Source organism: Triticum dicoccoides, chromosome 6B, assembly GCF_002162155.2.
Source record: "Triticum dicoccoides isolate Atlit2015 ecotype Zavitan chromosome 6B, WEW_v2.0, whole genome shotgun sequence".
Lineage (NCBI taxonomy): Eukaryota > Viridiplantae > Streptophyta > Magnoliopsida > Poales > Poaceae > Triticum > Triticum dicoccoides.
In genome coordinates, this window is record NC_041391.1 from 687,318,274 (window position 1) to 687,333,875 (window position 15,602).

A 15,602-nucleotide genomic window follows, 5' to 3' on the forward strand; every position below is an offset into this window, starting at 1 on the left:
GCTTACCTTCGGATTCTTCTCCAGTCTCACCGTCTGCGTCGCTAGCGTTGTGACTGCAGGGAAATGTTGAGTATTATGATTATTACGAATGATAGTATAGTATAGGATCTTATTCTGCATTGTCTTGTACTTCAAGTTGGTTATTGTACTCCTATGTATATGCCCATGAGGCTCAACAATACAATCAACGATTGCACAATATCTCCCTTTATATTCCTTCTACACCCTAGATGGAGGGGAAGTTGAGCTGATTATACGGTGTTTCCTAAAGAAAAATCGTGCTTACGGACCTGTTGGAGCAGTTTTTTCTTGTCCAACTCACTCTGAACCAGCTTTTTGTTACGGGAAAAAGGGACTTGTTGGAGATGCTCTTTAGCCCAGAGAATAGTGCTATAATCATCTAGTCCAACCAGTGTTAATTAAGTATCAGGATGCGTTTAGCGTTATGGTGGATTATGACAATCTCGTTTGCCAATCCTCTTTTGTCTAATTTTTTAGTGCTTGTTTGACCTGTTCTTGCATACTTTGGCGGCTAATATTTCACTAAGACACTGTAAAAATAAGCAAAACGCAACACAGTTCAGCAACCCCAAACTGATCTTAGCAGTACATAACTTCCTTCGAAGCTTACAAATTGGTTCCACCAAAATAAGGAGCTTATGTATTTTATTTTTCTCAATTAATTGAGCATTTTAATACATATTTTACCAAATAGTGTGCCTTTGTTGATGTACTAAATATTTTATCAAAGAAAGTGAGACGAGAGGACAAAGAACCTGAAACTATCTCGCTTTTTAGGCACCGGTTTGGGCATACGTACGAGTGGCATGCTTAGCACCTTGCTCATAGACCAGCATTCATCGTTACAAGTTATGACATAGTGCTCCGATCTTAGGTCCGGTAAATGTTCAAATAGACCAGCATTAATCGTTACAACAGTTATTGTTTTGCTACGATGCAACCGAGTATATACATACATATGGGAATTCCTTGAAACAACAGTGGCGAAAATAGCGTAAAAACCGAAGAGTGTCATCGACTTTCTGCAAAACGGTAATCCCGGCAAAACTGCTGGAATGTACATTCATCGCGGACCACAGCTGCATCGGCAGCAAAGACAAGGTGGACAAACAGGCCCGGCTTCTGCAAGAAACACACACAGCTTGGTTATAGGTTACTACTACAACTCTACAAGTACACTCGCAAAAAGAAAAAAAATCTACAAGTATATCTGGTAATAAACAGAACCACGTTACCCATCTTCACTACGTATAATGGACTGAATTTCTAGCTTCCTGTTGTAAGTAGACCAAACAAGTCCCAAGCAAAGCATAGCACATCCAATCCAACACTTTGTAATGGAGTTGAACATAAAAAATAAAAAAGGGTTTCAATTATTACACCTAATATAAGGTGATCTACTCCTGATGGCTGATGAGAGTGTATCAGGTGAAAATTAGTTTGGATGAAAAATTCCTGGAATCAAAACTAATAGTGAGGATATCATGAGATGTAGGGAGATTATTTGTCCTGGTAGTTCCCGCAAAACTAACCATTAAAAAAAGTAGACATTGCCATATAAAAACTCTATTTTCTGTGAATAAAACTGGTATCAATCTGTTCTAAAGAAAGCTACAGATTTCACTTAGTAGATTTGCAAGGCAGAGCACATACGCGATGAAGATGCCGCCTGGTTCAGGAAAATGAGCAGAATAACCCCGGTTGTAACAAGTCGAAGAACCAAGAGGTACCTCCAAGCCATTGTGAGGCAAAATGAAGGCCGCTGCATTCACTATGGTTGCTTCTTATGCTTTGTCTTCATTTAAATAAAGGATCTGTACCAGTATTACAGAAAACAGCAACTAGACAAGAACTTTCAATAACTTTGACTGGAAAGACAGTGATATTTTGTATAAGACAGCAAAGTAAACAGAGAAAAATTTATCAAAGTTGAACAAGATTCTTTGACCGGACCATGTTGACTGGGAAATGGTATTCTGATGGCAGCGACGTGCGTGCTCTAAGTTCAATATGATCACATTAGTCACTGTCAACTAACAAAGTCGGACTGGTTCTTCTCCCCGAACTTTCATAAACATCATTGCCCCCAATTTTCTTGTCCAGGGACATTGACAAACCTCACATTAGTTACAGTAGTATACTACTCCCTCCGTTCCCAAATAATTGTCTTTCTAGCCATCTTAAATGGACTACAACATACGGATGTATGTAGACATGTTTTAGAGTGTAGGTTCACTCATTTTGCTCCGTATGTAGTCACTTGTTGAAATCTCTAGAAAGACAATTATTTAGGAACGGAGGGAGTAACAAAGTTGGACATGTTCTTCTCCTAGAACTTTCAGAAACATCATTGTCCCCAATTTCCCTATTCAGGGACAGAGAAACTTTTATGACTTGCAAACCTCGCATTAATTAGATGTACTAACAAAGTTGGATAGGTTTTTCTCGCAGAACTTTCATAAAGTTCATTTGCCCCGAATTGTCCTGTTCAGAGAGTTAGAAACTTATAGTCCAAGTTAATACTATTCAAATTTTCACATACATCCGATGTGGACATGTATTGACTAACAAACTGATACTCTTCCACCGAGGAAAATCCAACCATAGTTCACTGCAAAGTTTCAGTTCTGAACCCAAAACTAGACTTGCATGCACCAAGAACAATCAGCTAAAGGCTGGTGAATAGTGACCTCTACAGCCCAGCAACAGACCTCTATAAAAAGCAAGTTATTGCTCTTTGAGAATCAAATCAGCCCAAAATTCACGGTTGCATATCAACCAGATGGCCTGGGCAGTAGTGTTAGCCATCCTCATCTTATCGGTTTTGCATCCTTTGTTGCTGACAACATTAGCTGATGAATCCGACAACAACCGAGACGCTCTGCTCTGCCTCAAGTCTCGCCTCTCCATCACCGCATGGAACACCACCTCACCAGATTTCTGCAGTTGGCGCGGCGTCTCATGCACAAGGCCGGCACAACTACCCCTTGTGGTGGCGTTGGACTTGGAGGCACAAGGCCTCGCCGGAAAAATCCCGCTCTGCATGTCCGACCTCACCTCGCTGGTGAGAATCCACTTGCCGAACAACCAGCTCTCTGGTCATCTCCCACCAGAGATTGGGCGGCTCACTGGACTCCGGTACCTCAACCTCAGCTCCAACGCGCTCAGCGGAGAGATCCCGGAATCGCTGTCGTTATGCTCTAGCCTCGAGATCTTGGCGCTGAGCAGCAACTCTGTTGGAGGTGTGATCCCACCTCTACTCGGTACGCTTCACAACCTATCCTCTCTAGACTTGTCCAGCAATAAGCTTTCTGGTGAGATTCCACCTCTACTCGGGAGCTCACCGGCTCTGGATTCTGTCAGTCTAACCAACAACTTTCTCGAGGGAGAAATCCCGCTGTTTTTGGCAAATTGTTCCTCGCTTCGCTACCTTTCTCTACAAAACAACAGTCTTTCTGGGGCCATACCGTCAGCTCTTTTCAACAGCTCAACCATCACAGAGATACATGTTTCTATGAATAGTCTTTCTGGACCAATTCCACCTTTCACAAACTTCCCTTCAAAGCTCAACTACCTCGATTTAACAGGGAATAGCCTAACCGGAACTGTGCCGCCGTCAGTAGGAAATCTCACACGGCTTACTGGTCTGTTAATTGCGCAAAACCAGTTGCAGGGAAACATCCCAGATTTATCCAAGCTATCAGGCCTGCAATTCCTTGACCTCTCATACAACAATCTATCAGGGATAGTGCCACCATCCATTTACAGTTTACCTTTGCTGAGCTTTCTTGGGTTGGCCAACAATAATCTTCGAGGAACACTTCCTTCTGATATGGGGAACACTCTTTCTAACATCAATTCATTGATCATGTCTAACAATCATTTTGAGGGTGAGATTCCGGCATCGCTAGCCAATGCCTCCAGCATGGAGTTCCTGTATCTCGGCAACAATTCGCTGAGCGGGTTGGTTCCTTCATTCGGCTCCATGTCGAATTTGCAGGTTGTAATGCTGCACTCAAATCAGCTAGAAGCTGGAGACTGGACATTCTTCTCATCCTTAGCAAATTGTTCACAGCTGCAAAAGCTGAACTTGGGTGAAAACAAACTACGCGGGAATTTGCCGGCTAGTTCTTTTGCAACCCTGCCCAAAAGTATAAATGGCTTGACTCTACAGTCAAACTACATATCCGGCACCATTCCCTTGGAGATTGGAAACCTGTCTGAAATTTCCCTACTTTACCTTGATAACAATCTTTTCACAGGGCCTATACCTTCGACTCTTGGCCAGCTAAGAAATTTGTTTATTCTTAACCTATCACGGAACAAGTTCTCTGGAGAAATTCCACCTTCCATTGGTAACTTGAATCAGCTGACGGAATTTTATTTACAAGAAAATGAATTAAGTGGAAGCATACCTACAAGTTTAGCTGGCTGCCAGAAATTGGTAGCACTAAACCTTTCCAGCAATGGCCTCAACGGGAGCATCAACGGGCCCATGTTTAGCAAGTTGAATCAACTGAGTTGGTTGCTTGACCTATCACATAACCAGTTCACAGACTCCATACCTCCAGAAATTGGTAGCTTGATAAACCTTGGTTCCTTGAACCTTTCGCACAACAAACTCACAGGCAAAATCCCATCCGCACTTGGTGAATGTATCCGGTTGGAAGCACTGCACTTAGACGGGAACCTCCTAGAAGGAAGCATTCCACAGTCATTGGCAAACCTCAAGGGTGTCAAAGCATTAGATTTCTCCCAAAACAATTTATCCGGTACAATACCAGAATTCCTTGAGATGTTTACTTCGCTGCAATACCTAAATATGTCCTTCAATAACTTTGAGGGGCCAGTTCCGATAGGTGGAGCCTTTGCTAACACAAGTAGTGTTTTTGTCCAAGGAAATGCACTTCTTTGTTCAAATGTTCAAGTCAACGATTTGCCCAGGTGCTCCACCTCGGCATCTCAGAGAAAGCGCAAGTTCATTGTTCCATTGTTGGCAGCCCTGCTAGCTGTTGTTGCATTGGCCTTGATCTTAGGGCTGGTTTTCCTGGTTTTCCATATTTTGAGAAAGAAGAAGAGGCGGAGATCAAGTCAGTCCATTGACCACACATATGCGGAGTTTAAAAGGCTAACATATAATGATGTAAGCAAAGCAACGAATGGCTTTTCTCCAACCAATATAGTTGGTTCTGGGCAATTCGGGATAGTGTATAAAGGTCAGTTGGACGGAAAAGATAGCTTGGTGGCTGTTAAAGTGTTCAAACTTAATCAGTATGGTGCATTGGATAGCTTTATTGCTGAGTGCAAAGCTTTGCGGAACATCCGGCACCGAAATCTCGTGAGTGTCATAACTGCATGCTCAACTTACGATCTGATGGGGAATGAGTTCAAAGCTCTGGTATTTGAATATATGGCAAATGGTAGCCTTGAAAATCGACTTCATGCTAAGATCCAGAAGAATGCTGATTTGAGTTTGGGGACAGTGATATGCATAGCAGTTGACATTGCGTCTGCTCTGGAATACCTTCATAACCAATGCATCCCACCAGTGGTGCACTGTGATTTGAAGCCAAGCAATATACTGTTTGATGATGAAGATACTGCGTATGTCTGTGATTTTGGGCTAGCAAGGTTAATTCATGGTTATTCATCTGAAGCTCAGAGCAACTCAACAAGCATATCTGGACCAAGGGGAACTATTGGATACATTGCTCCTGGTGGGTAACTAAACCTAGTCTGAATTGAGTTTTTTTATATAATAACTTTATTATAGTGCTTGTCATATAACTTTTTGTTTCCAATCGTTGCAGAGTATGGCATGGGCAGTCAAATCTCAACTGAGGGCGATGTCTACAGTTACGGCATCATACTTCTAGAAATGCTAACGGGGAAAAGACCTACTGATGAAGCCTTCAGTGATGGCCTTACACTCCAGAAGTATGTGGATGCATCACTTTCAGAGATTGAACACATTCTTCACCCCAGCCTTATGCCAAAAACTGGAGATCAGCATACTGTTACCCCCAAAATAGAAGAATACAAGCCAACTACAGTGATGCATATCTGCGCTCTGCAACTCCTTAAACTTGGGCTGTTATGCTCCGTCGAGTCACCAAAAGATCGCCCAAGCATGCATGAAATTTACAGCGAAGTAATGGCTGTAAAAGAAGCATTTTTCTCTGTGAACAGCTGAGAGCTGCAAGTCTACAGCAGTTCCGATAAAATGAATTCAGATTTCTGTCGCAGCTATTTTCGTTTTGGATCTTTCTTCATTGGAAAATCTAGATAGCTAATTGCTGAATCTTCTTATGTTAATTTCACTATGTATTGATGTTAAAGGCCCTGAGCTGTTGTGTCAAACCAAACTTTTCTTCAGAGATAAAGGGCTGATAGCTATGTTTTCCTATTGCTTTCATCAATGCCAAAGCAACTTGGCCTCCCCCACACAAACTGTGTTGGGCGGACAGTAATCAATATTTCCAGCTGAAATCTCTGCTTTTTTTTCTTTTGCCGGGGAAAATCTCTTCATTGGTGTTGGAAGTTTCTTCCTTTGTAATCAGAAATCTCTCAATCTGCCTCCTGCTAACTAGCTAACATTCATGTATGATGTGTCAAGTTTGGATCTACTATAGTACTAGTAGTACTAGTAGAGATTGCAACGAAGCCCAATCTTTTGGGACCGAGACGACAAGTCCGATTAATCCCGGTTGAATCAAATTTGAAGCAAAAATTGTACAAAATCGATACGGTAATTTTGGTATTTAACACGGGAATGACAGGACTGAAAAGAAGACAGCAAACCCTAGGTACTCACTCTGGCGTCAATTTGGGAATGGGGCTGCCCTGCGCGTCGTGACGATGGCCGTGGGCCGCGCAAGGCGGAAGCGTGGCCGCCGGACGTCGACCTTAGCCGGCGCGGTCTTGCGCTCCGCGGCAGCTTCCTGTCCTCGCGCGGCCTGTTCCCTGACTCGGCTGCCTCGCTCTCGTACTTGAGAGTCAGAGGAGCGACAGGCAAAAAAATAAATAATCTTCTTTCGACTTTGGACTTGCTTTTTCCTTCTTATTTTTCTATTTTTTTCTCGTGGATAAACAAAAACGAAGAGAAAATATGAAACCGAATACATCCTCTACTCAACAAAAGCGTTTTCATTTAAGATCAGACGTACTCCCTCCGTCTCTTATATTATGGGGCGGAGGGCGGAGGGCGGAGGGAGTACTCCCTCGGTTGACAGATCATGTCTAACTACTAGGGGATGGGTAAGAGATTATCAAAATAAATTCAGATTTGTTGCGTAGCATGCAAACGACAAGTAGCAAGATGTAGCAAATAGCAAGAATCAACAAGCAAAGAGCTACAATTTTCATCTTTGATGTCCAAAGAGCTAGAATTAAAACACCAAGATTATCAAAAAGTTCAAGTTGTTGGCGCGACTCTATGTCTTCATTGTAGAGCGCATCGAAAGAAAGAATCAATACATCAACATGTGCACGCAGCACGCAGGGCCTGCCGATCGACCAAACAAAGATAAATTGGAGAGAGTGATTAGCATGCATGGAATTGTGCGTTGTAAAGCATAAAGTAAAAAAACAAATAATGGCAATTCAACTAGAAAAAAAGTTTGGGCAGTTATGATACGGAAGATTCTAGAACAAAAGAGAACCACTATTGTTTTGAGATTTGTGCATTATGCTTAAGTTCAACCATGCAGTCTGCTAGATTGTACATGTGGCAAAATCCGGTGGGGGGCTAGAAGATGGTGCGAGGGGCCGAGTGGAGGGAGACTATGAAGGAATGCACAAGTGCGAGATCGATATTTAGAGAGAGGGGGCGAACACGTGCGCTGTTGCACGCAGTGGCGGAGCCATTAAAAATAAATGAGCTAGGGGGCCAAGCATTGCTAATCCTTTACGAGGAGGGTCAATTCATGAAATTAAACCTTTTTTAGCAGCAATTGTCTAATGATCACATTCATATTAGCCTCGATATATAGTGATGTTAGGGGGGGCAGGGCCCTTACTGCCCCCTATCTTCGCCATTGTGCATGCGTCTGAGAGATGAAGCGGAAGGCATGGATGATGAGAGGGGGACGTTGGATATATAATTATTGTGGGTGTATTAGCTATTTATGTTAATCCTATATAGAGAGGTATAGATTGATCGATGTGGACGTGCAAAAGAGGGTGAGACCTCACTGGATATATCGATTGATCGGTTTGTGTGGAAAACTATGAAAGACCTAGCTATATACACACATACATAGAGGAACATCAATCGTTGCGCATGCACGCGTGAGAGATAAAGAATGCCCGGTATGATGGAGAGGGGGATGTGTGTGGGTGTGTGGCTTCATGGGAGACCGACCTGAAGAAAAAGATTGCATGCATGCGATAGATAATGCCGCTGGTAGTGTGTGTGCATGCATGCACGAAAGAAAGTTAGTGGTATAATTATAAAGAGAAGACTACTGTGTGCGTGTAAAAGAATAGGTGAGGTCATAATCAATGTAAAGTTGAATTTAAATATTTGAATAAAAGATCCTGATGTTTGAAACCCATGCATGCATGAATATAACGGAGATCTGCACGGTGTGGTTTGGAAACGAGTATGTTAATTTCATATCTTGTAGTTTCGTTTAAATTGACTTTGTTGTGCACTTTGCTTAATAATTAATAAAAATGGATATGTGCGTTACAGTGATGCAGAGGCTAGTGGTTTCAACCTCTTTTTCAGGAAAAAAGGTGACCCTCCTCTAATGATCTACGACTTCTTTGAGGCTTTGTCGATGCAGATGCTCTACACCCTTCTGTTGCACCATGAAATATCAATGTCTAATTACTAGGGGATGAATAAGGGATTATCAAATTAAATTCAAATTTGTTGCGTAGCATGCAAATGACAAGTAAGTAGAAAGATGTAGCAAATAGCAAGAATCAACAAGCAAAGAGCTAGAATTTTCCTTTTTTTGAAGTCCAAAGAGCTAGAATGGCACCCTCTGACATCCGCAAGGTGTATCGTCCACGTCTGCAGCGGAACTGGATGTCTTTTACCATGAGTTACAATGTTTAGTCAGTCCTTGATCTTTAAAGGTTCTCTGTATTTATGTTTTGCGGTCTCAGAAAGGGCTAGCGAGATACCATCTTGTTATATCATATTATGATTGTTTTGAGAAAGTGTTGTCATCCGAGATTTATTATTATTGCTCGCTAGTTGATTATGCCATTGATATGAGTAAATATGAGACCTAAGTGTTATTGTGAATATGGTTAGTTCATAATCTTTGCTGATAACTTGAATGCTGGCTTTACATATTTACAACAACAAGAGCAAACAGAGTTTGTAAAAGTTTTTCTTTATCACTTTCAGTTTGGCAACTGAATTGCTTGTGGACAAGCAAAGGCTTAAGCTTGGGGGAGTTGATACGTCTCCAATGTATCTACTTTTTCAAACACTTTTGCCCTTGTTTTGGACTCTAACTTGCATGATTTGAATGTAACTAACCCGGACTGACGTTGTTTTCAGCAGAACTGCCATGGTGTTGTTTATTGTGCAGAAAACAAAAGTTATCGGAATGACCTGAAAATCCACGGAGATAACTTTTGAAAAATATAAAAAATACTGGCAAAAGAATCAAGGCTAGGGGGGCCACACCCTGTCCACGAGGGTGGGGGTGCACCCCCTCCCCCTAGGCGCGTCCCCCTGTCTCGTGTGCCCCCTGATGCTCCACCGACCTCAACTCCAACTGTATATATTCCGTTTCACGGAGAAAAAAATTAGAGAGAAAGTTTCATAAAGTTTTACGATATGGAGCCGTCGCCAAGCCCTAATCTCTCTCGGGAGGGCTGATCTGGAGTCCGTTCGGGGCTCCGAAGAGGGGGATTCATCGACGTCGTCATCATCAAGCATCCTCCATCACCAATTTCATGATGCTCACCGTCGTGCGTGAGTAATTCCATCTTAGGCTTGCTGGACGGTGATGGGTTGGATGAGATTTACCATGTAATCAAGTTAATTTTGTTAGGGTTTAATCACTATTATCCACTATGTTTTGAGATTGATGTTGCTATGACTTTGCTATGCTTAATACTTGTCACTAGGGCCCAAGTGCGATGATTTCAGATCTGAACCTATTATATTTTCATGAATATATGAGAGTTTTTGATCCTTTCTTGCAAGTCTATAGTCACCTATTATGTGTTATGATCGGACAATCCCGAAGTGACAATAATCGGGATACTTCTCGGTGATGACCGTAGTTTGAGGAGTTCATGTATTCACTATGTGTTAATGCTTTGGTTCGGTTCTCTATTAAAAGGATGCCTTAATATCCCTTAATTTTCACTAGGACCCCGCTGCCATGGGAGGGTAGGACAAAAGATGTCATGCAAGTTCTTTTTTATAAGCACGTATGACTATATTCGAAATACATGCCTACATTACATTGATGAACTGGAGCTAGTTCTGTGTCACCCTATGTTATAACTATATTCGAAATACATGCCAGAGTGTGTGGATGTTTACAGCGTGTGTGTTTGTTTTTTCCTGCCAACCTCTCATGGTGGCAACATGTTGTACGTTCTGACCCCCTCTTACTTACAATGCAAAGGCAGAGCTCCTGCTATTCTCGTCAAAAGAATCAACAAGCAAAGTGCGAGAATTTTCTTTTTTGAAGTCCAAAGAGCTAGAATTAAAACACCAAGATTATCAAAAAGAAGTTGCTGGCACGACTCTATGTCTTCATTGTAGAGCGCACCGAAAAGAATTAATACACCAACATGTGCATGCAGCACATAGGGCCTGCCGATCGACCAAACGAAGATAAATTTGATGAGACTGATGAGGATGCATGCGAATGCGGTGCAGCCCATAGTTTATGCTATGCAATGGGGTCGAAGGAGGGAAGCTCGATCACAGAACTCAGAAGGCGGTGCAGTTTTTGGGCAAGCCGGTGACGTGGTCAACGGAGACGAGCTGGGTGGCGACGCAGCTGAGGACGTCCTGCCGGAGCTTGGCCCCGGCGGCCTTGAGCCCCTTGATGGACACGGGCTGGTTGAAGAGGTTGAGCACGGGCAGCTTGGACGCGGGCGGCATCTTGCCGGCCGGCAGCAGCGGCGCGAAGTCGTCGGCGACGAGCGGGACCTCGAAGTCGCCCTTGTCGTGCTTGAGCTTGTTGTCCTTGGCGCTGATGTGGGCGCCGGGCTCCATGTGGTTGGTGGAGAAGCTGGTCTGGTTGGGGAAGTTGGGGTAGAGGCTGACGTAGCCGCGCAGGTACATCATGTCGATGAGGAACTTCTTCCAGGACGCCTGCCAGCCGTTGGTGCGCGACCTCGGGATCTGCACGGGGTTGGTCTTGGCGTCCTCGGTGAAGCGCGCGGCCATGTAGGCGTAGAACTCGCGCCAGTGCTTGGGGAAGAAGACGGCGCCCCAGCTGCAGGGGAGCTGGTGGAGGTAGGGGGTGTTGGCGCCGTGCTTGGTGGCGCCGAAGAAGGCGGTGGCGTTCCAGCGCGGCCGCTCCTTGGTGACCTCGACGAGGCGGGGCGTGTAGAGGGAGATGGAGGAGAGCTCCGGGAGGGAGACGGTGGGGTCGTAGCGGTAGGCGAGCAGCGCGTACTTGACCCAGAGGTAGTAGTAGGGGGACACCTCGATGTCGTCCTCGAGGAGGAGGCCGTAGTCGTCGTCGGAGGCCGGGTACCAGCTCTCGCTGACGGCGCGGATGAGGCCGCCCTGGATGATGCGGCGGCGTAGCGTCTTGCCACCGTGCGGCCAGGCGAAGGCGTTCACCGTGTTGAGCGTCGCAGCGTCCACCTTGCTGTCCATGTTGAAGCTGATGGGCACCTCGTCGCCGAGGTAGTAGGCGTTCTTCAGCGAGCTCAGCAGCCGCCCCAGGGACCCCGCGCGCGTCTGCGTGATGATGTTCACCGAAATCCTCATCTTGTTCCAGTCTGCAACGTAAGTGGTTGTATAGAAGATGTTTGTAGAAGATGATTGGTACGACGATGAGAAAGAGGGAGTTTGATGTGTTATAAGATTTGTCTGAAGTCAAATTTTATAAATATGACCATGTTTTTGTTCCAATAAAAAATATGACCATGTTTATAGGAAAAATATATTAATATTTACGATGTTAAATCAATATTAATATTTATGATGTTAAATCAATATTATTAGATGCATTATGGAATTGGTGTTCTTATTATATATACCTTAAATATTGTAGGTGTTCATGTTTTTAATAAAATAAATTTATTCAAATTTTATGAAGTTTGAATTCAGACAAATCTTATACAACGAGGAGATAAAACAAGACGGAGAGAGTACTTACTTGGGAGTGAGGCAGGGCGGAGGGTGGCCATCCAGAGCACCTTGGGGATTGTCTTTCTGGGGAGGAGGACGAGTGCGGTTTGGTTGACGGCGGCTTCGGCGGCCATGCGGAGCGCGTCCTTGACCTTACCGTCGACGTCGGCCACGGCGACGATGACGCTGGGGTTGTGCATCCGGACGAGGCCGCGCATGCTGGAGTAGACGGCCTGCAGCACGGGCACCTCGGAATGGGACGGGCCGGAGAGCGCACCGAGGGCCAAGTCGAACACCTTGAACCGCCGCTCCTTGCACACCACCTTGGGCCACTTGAGCACGGCCGCGGCCTCCTCGCAGGGGCAGTGCCCGCCTCCGGACACGACGAGGTACGCCTTCCGGCCGGCGGTGGTGCGGAACTTCTCGAGCAGCGGCGCCAGCGCCCTGACCTCGCCGAGGGAGTGCGCGTAGAAGAGCGCGTCCACCTTCTGCGGGTTCATGGCCGCCCACTGGGTGACGTAGCCGGAGGTGAGCGCGCGCCACCACTGCTCGTCCCGCACGGTCACGATGTCCTTAAAGATGACCGTCGTCTCGGAGACGTAGGCCAGACGGTGCTCGCTGTCCCCCCACGTCTCCTTGTCTTTGGGGTCGACGGGGAGCACGAAGGAGCCGGCGCCCATGTACTTCTGCAGCTGGTAGCTGAGGTGGAGGTCCTCGCCGGTCATGAAGGTGAAGGGCGTCTCGATGAAGAGCGTCTTGACGAGCTCCGTGGCGAGGAACCATGAGCTGGAGAGGAAGTCGACCTGCACGATGCAGTCGACGGTGATGTCGTAGGCCGGGTCGGGGAGGTAGAGGCCGGCCTCCCGGGAGCGGAACTTGCGGTAGCTCGGGAAGGTGAAGTCCTTGGCCCGGAAGGGGAGGATGCGGCCGATGCTGCCGAGCACGGCGTTGCGGTACTTGTCGGTGCCGGCGACGTGGCAGAGGATCTCGAGCATGCGGGTGCCGGAGATCATGTCGTCGTCGAGGACGTAGACGAAGTCGGACTCGGCCTGCAGCGCCATCTGGAAGCGGCCGTAGTACTTGAAGTCGTAGCCGGAGGCGACGAAGCTGACGCGGGAGTCGTTGTAGCTCTCGACGATGCGCCGGAGCGAGGCCTCGTTGGGGCTCCCGAAGGCGAGCACCCAGGCGCGGTGGAACGGCAGCGTCTGCCGCCGCAGCGTGTCGAGCTGCGCGCACAGCGTGCGGCGCTTGAAGTGGTTGAGGATGACGGTGACCCGCGGCCGGCCCGCCTCGTCGGACGGCGGCGACGAGGGCCAGCGGGAGCGCATGCGGAGGAGCTCGGGGAGCGTCTCGGCGGCGAAGGAGCGGCGCTGGAAGGCGAGCACGTCGTCGTAGAGCTCGCGCTTGAGGCGGATCATGAGCGCGTCGGTGGACTTCTTCTGCTCGAACTCGATGCTCTCGTGCTCGCACACCTGGAGCGGCGACAACAGCGGGTCGCCGCCGCCGTCGGACATGATGGTCTGCTTCCAGCGCTGCGCGATGCGGGTGGCCCAGGCGAAGTCGGGCTTGGCGCGGAGGTCCACGGCGGGGCTCATGTAGTAGAGCAGGAAGGTGGCGTAGATGGCGAAGGCGAGCTGGAGGCAGGTGAGCGCCGCCACGAGGCGCGACGAGTGCTTCGACGCCGCCCCCAACGAGGCGCGCCTGGGCTTGCCGCCGACGTAGTCGCCCAGCCTGTCCTCCAGGGAGTCGTTTTTGACGATGTGCGCGCGGGTGATCCCCATGGCGATCGATGGCGGGAACCTGCTGATTTGAAAAAGAAGTTGCGAGACTGAGACTGCACGGCTACTGGCTTCACTTAATTATGCTGCCGACTTGCTTAGCTAGCATGCAAATATGAAAGTCTCTGCTACTTTAAACAGCATGCAAGCTACTGTACGTAGGCGCGCTGAATTGCTTGATTGGTCAGCAACATCATCTGATTTAGTGGATGCAGTAGGAGTTCAGCAAAGCGACACACTGGTTAAGACAAGAACAAGCAACATACTACTCCAAGAAAGAACAGGCAACATGTTCAGGATGGACATGCTTGTGAGGAGTACTAATTACCTTGGATCCCGCAGACCAATTGCTAGCAACAAGGCTAGCTCGATCTTCACATGGGCATACGTTCGGCGAAGCAGCTAAAAAAAGCGGTACTGATTAAAATGCCAAAACAGCAGTTACGGGCTTACTGAAGCTAATTCTCCGATGAACAATCAGAAGGCAAAAGGTAGTAGTAAGCTACTACACGAGTACAGATCGAGAACAGAGCACTAGCCTACTCTAGTTAGCGATCATGCTCTGCGTGGAGGACTTGAGAGGGTCTAGCTAGGTTGTGATATGCATCGTGCTCTCCCCCTTTTATAAGCAATGGCGATCGGTGCGCGTATCATGGGCGAAGCAGTGCGAACGTACGTTGGGCCGGGCCGGCATGCATCACGAGGACGATTGTGACCAAAGCTGGCTAAGCCAGAGCTGCACGAACAAAATGGCGCCGATCCCGATCGATCACCTCACATGGATAGCAAAGGATGCATGCATGCTTAAGTTAGTTTTTTCTTTTTCTTTTTCGGATAGCTAGCTTGTCATTCCAAGCATATGCACCATGGTAAGTAAACACTCCCACACGTGTACTTTTCGTCCCTCAACTTTACAAATAGTATACTATTCGCCCCTCAAACTTAACAAAATAGTGTTCGCTTCGCCTCTCAACTAATTTTGCCATTTTTTTTTACCATAAACTTACAATATTGGATATATTTGGTCCGTGACACTGGTATTACTGGTGTTGACTTCACGTTGTGGCAGGGTGGAACCGGTATTCTACACATGAAAGCTGGTTTTACTCTTCTCATTTTCTCCCCCCTACTACGCAAAAAAAAACATTTTCTGTCCCCTCCCCCTTCTCTTTGTACAACTATACAAGCAACCCAACCACCTTGATCATTCGCCTCTAGCCATCTTTGGTACCACCGCCTTGATCTTCAAACGGGTGATACCTTTGCACGACCAGTTTATTCTGAGGCAGCGATGATGCGATAAACGAGGTTATACATGTGCCATCAACGTGCATCCAGGTGTCACCCACTACATCTCCATGTTCGCATCCTTCCTCCATGGCTTAGTGTGCATAAGCCCCTCTCTGATTAGCCTTCGACACATCGCTCTATGCCTCTACCCGACATATCCCGTCAAGTCATTTCCTCCTTGCTGAGCGGGGGAGGGAGGAAGGTAGCAGGGAAGCGAGTGG

At 46.7% G+C, this 15,602-nt stretch overlaps 2 protein-coding genes across 3 annotated transcripts; one reads left to right on the forward strand and one right to left on the reverse strand.

Annotated features, from left to right (window-relative positions):
- Nucleotides 1-2,525: 2,525 nt before the first annotated feature.
- LOC119321748 (probable LRR receptor-like serine/threonine-protein kinase At3g47570) lies at nucleotides 2,526-6,495 on the forward strand. Its single transcript, XM_037595302.1, has 2 exons — nucleotides 2,526-5,738; nucleotides 5,832-6,495. The coding sequence occupies exons 1-2, from the start codon at nucleotides 2,804-2,806 to the stop codon at nucleotides 6,212-6,214; spliced, it is 3,318 nt and encodes a 1,105-aa protein (XP_037451199.1). The 5' UTR covers nucleotides 2,526-2,803; the 3' UTR covers nucleotides 6,215-6,495.
- Nucleotides 6,496-10,574: 4,079 nt separating this feature from the next.
- Nucleotides 10,575-14,660, reverse strand: LOC119321922. 2 transcript variants are annotated; one of them, XM_037595431.1, is made up of 3 exons: nucleotides 14,420-14,660; nucleotides 12,342-14,113; nucleotides 10,575-11,961 (listed from the first exon to the last, which is right to left on the reverse strand). In XM_037595431.1, exons 2-3 carry the CDS (start codon nucleotides 14,092-14,094, stop codon nucleotides 10,937-10,939), a joined length of 2,778 nt encoding a protein of 925 aa, XP_037451328.1. In that variant the 5' UTR covers nucleotides 14,095-14,113; nucleotides 14,420-14,660; the 3' UTR covers nucleotides 10,575-10,936. The 2 variants fall into 2 exon arrangements, with proteins under 2 accessions (XP_037451328.1, XP_037451327.1); XM_037595430.1 differs by having other exon boundaries at nucleotides 12,342-14,116.
- Nucleotides 14,661-15,602: the final 942 nt, after the last annotated feature.